At 42.2% G+C, this 3042-nt stretch overlaps 1 protein-coding gene across 1 annotated transcript; it reads left to right on the top strand.

Annotated features, from left to right (window-relative positions):
- Positions 1 to 1224: 1224 nt before the first annotated feature.
- Positions 1225 to 2349, top strand: LOC113248229 (olfactory receptor 52N1). Its single transcript, XM_026489587.4, has one exon. It carries the CDS (start codon positions 1387 to 1389, stop codon positions 2347 to 2349), a length of 963 nt encoding a protein of 320 aa, XP_026345372.3. The 5' UTR covers positions 1225 to 1386.
- The last annotated feature ends 693 nt before the right edge of the window (positions 2350 to 3042 follow it).

The raw sequence follows: 3042 nt of genomic DNA, 5'->3' as shown, positions 1-3042 counted from the left end.
GAGCCCCACATCAGGCTCTTCTGCTATGAGCCTGCTTCTTCCTCTCCCACTCCCCCTGCTTGTGTTCCCTCTCTCGCTGGCTGTCTCTATCTCTGTCAAATAAATAAATAAAATCTTAAAAAAAAAAAAAAAAAGAAACACCTCTGAAGTGGCAGGGAGGTCACCTCTCACACGTCCAGGAGGTACTATTAATTTCGGCTTTGATATTTTTTATTCAAAGAGACTATTTTCCTTTCAACAGCCCTCTATAAGACTATCCCCCTTATTTCAGGACTTGTACATTTTTTTCTAAGTTAGCATATTCCAGCCCAGCATATGTCGCCCACTCAGACTTTTGTGTCCCATTTGCATCCATCAGATGCTTATAACTTTGTTCCTATCTCCTCATATATATTATCACACCAAATAAATATTCTCCTTCTTACTATTCATAGATGTTTTGCCAGTCATTTTCTATGTGCTTTAAAAATATATTGAATATCTTCTTTATCCTAGAAAAACTTGGTTTTGGAGCTTATGTAGGCTTGGAAATATTTAATTCTATGGCTCCCTGAAATTGTGATATTGGGAGAAAATGAAGTGCACTGTTCTAAAGGAAATGTTAGTTGTTTCAGTTTTAGATAATGAGTATCCCCATTCACATTGGCTTAGACTCTAGGGTCCGTTGGAAGAGACTCTAACCTTAGAAACAACATTAATGTCTCCCAAGTTACTGCATTCCCAGTGATTCTTCACCCGCTATTTACAACGGTAGTGATCCAAGAGCAGTAATAGGTGACCATTTGATATTAATAAGGAGATTATTATGTTTTTACCTTTAAGATCATTCTATGATTCATAGTTTTCTGAATTTAAGTTTCTTCCAAACCAAAAGGGTGAAATTTGTGCTAAAATTAACCCCTTTAAATCATTGTCAGGGTAGTCCTCTAGTAAGACTGATTACCTTAGAAAGGTGAGCCCACAAGAACCATTGAAAATTGTTAACATTTTAGAATGGAATAGGTATCCCGACTAAGATGATGAGCCCTTAGCACATGGTAAATATTTCATCGATCCTTGATCACCCGGTTGGTCAGTTTGTGACCACCTTCAGCCTGAAGGATGGACTGCAAATTATGATAATAAAACCATGACAATCAAAAACCCTAGACACATCCAGATCCAGCACATGCACTAAACTCAGCTTATCTTGTCAGTATCTAACGCTTAAGGCATGGACCCAAACAGTGTATATGTCACATAGTCAACATTAAAGACCTTATCTAGTGATTGATCTACCACGAGGAAGAAAAATCCTGCTGGTCAGTTACTCTCTTAACCTTTTTTTTCCTTCCTGCTTACAGAGCAATTCTGTAAGTGCTGTACCATGAACTTCCAGCAGGTGCTATGTCATTCCTAAATGGCACCAGCCTAACTCCAGCTTCATTCATCTTAAATGGCATCCCTGGGCTGGAAGAAGCGCATTTGTGGATCTCCTCCCCCCTGTGCACCATGTACAGCATTGCCATCACAGGGAACTTTGGCCTTATGTACCTCATTTACTCTGAAGAAGCCTTACACAGACCTATGTACATCTTCCTAGCGCTCCTTTCCTTCACAGATGTGCTCATGTGCACCAGCACTCTTCCCAACACCCTCTGCATATTGTGGTTCAACCTCAAGGAGATTGACTTTAAGGCCTGCCTGGCCCAGATGTTCTTCGTCCACACCTTCACAGGCATGGAGTCTGGGGTGCTCATGCTCATGGCCCTGGACCGCTATGTGGCCATCTGCTACCCCCTGCGCTATGCCACTATCCTCACTAATGCAGTCATTGCCAGGGCTGGACTCCTCACTTTTCTTAGAGGTGTGATTCTTGTCATCCCTTTCCCTCTCCTCACCAAGCGCCTGCCATACTGCAGGGGCAATGTCATACCTCACACTTACTGTGACCACATGTCTGTGGCCAAGATATCCTGTGGCAATGTTAGGATCAATGCCATCTATGGTTTAATGGTTGCCCTCCTGATTGGGGGCTTTGATATCTTGTGCATCACAATCTCCTACACCATGATCCTTCGAGCAGTTGTGAGTCTCTCATCAGCAGATGCCCGGCAGAAGGCCTTCAGCACATGCACTGCCCACATCTGTGCCATTGTCATCACCTATGTCCCAGCCTTCTTCACCTTCTTTACTCACCGGTTTGGGGGACACACTATTCCTCCACACATACACATTATTATGGCTAATCTGTATCTGCTCATGCCTCCCACAATGAACCCTATTGTGTATGGGGTGAAAACCAAACAGATACGAGAAAGTGTCATTAGATTCTTGCTTAAGGGAAAAGACGGTTCTCATAACATTTAAGTAGTCTTCTGAGAGGTTAGACTTCTCTTAGCCAGGTTGAGATCACCAAGTCTGTAGGGAACTCTCCAAACGAAAGCAGGTATCTGGCCACAGGAATATTTCCATGGGACTTTAATTCTTCTACCTCTTTTTAAAGGGTACCACTATGTCCATTAGTAAAGACTTTCTCTCCTGAAATTCCATGGTCTTCAAAGACTTTTTTTTTTTTTTTTTTTTTGAGCGAGCACACAAGCAGGGGGAGCAACAGACAGAAAGAGAGAAGCAGGCTCTCCACTGAGCAGGGAGCCCAATGCCAGGCTTGATCCCAGAACCCTGAGATCATGACCTGAGCCAAAGGCAGATGTTTTATTGACTGAGCCACCCAGGTGCCCCCTCTTCAAAGACTCTTACTCATTGGTGACAGTTGTTGGATCAGTAGGACTAGAGTTGAACTTTTTAAAAATTTTAAATTCCTGACAAACATGAGCCATGTTCATCAATGTCTGTGCTAATTTATTTACCTCAGCATTCTCCTGTCAAACCATTTGGAGTTCATTCTTCTTTTCCAGGCTCTTCTCTCCGGCTTTATTCCCCAAGTTTATCAACTCTATATCCAGCAGTGCACACCTATTTTCATCAGAAAACTTCCAAAAGATGTTAATTTGCAGCATATTCATAATACCCAGAACGTATATCCTTCAATATTCAAACTGA

This window comes from Ursus arctos, unplaced genomic scaffold (genome assembly GCF_023065955.2).
Source record: "Ursus arctos isolate Adak ecotype North America unplaced genomic scaffold, UrsArc2.0 scaffold_22, whole genome shotgun sequence".
NCBI classification, from domain to species: Eukaryota; Metazoa; Chordata; class Mammalia; order Carnivora; family Ursidae; genus Ursus; species Ursus arctos.
This window is presented reverse-complemented; position numbering and strand designations above follow the sequence as displayed.

Bases quoted from the DNA above. Each gene is read 5' to 3' on its own strand.
- LOC113248229 (XM_026489587.4), top strand. From the start codon at position 1,387: ATGTCATTCCTAAATGGCACCAGCCTAACTCCAGCTTCATTCATCTTA.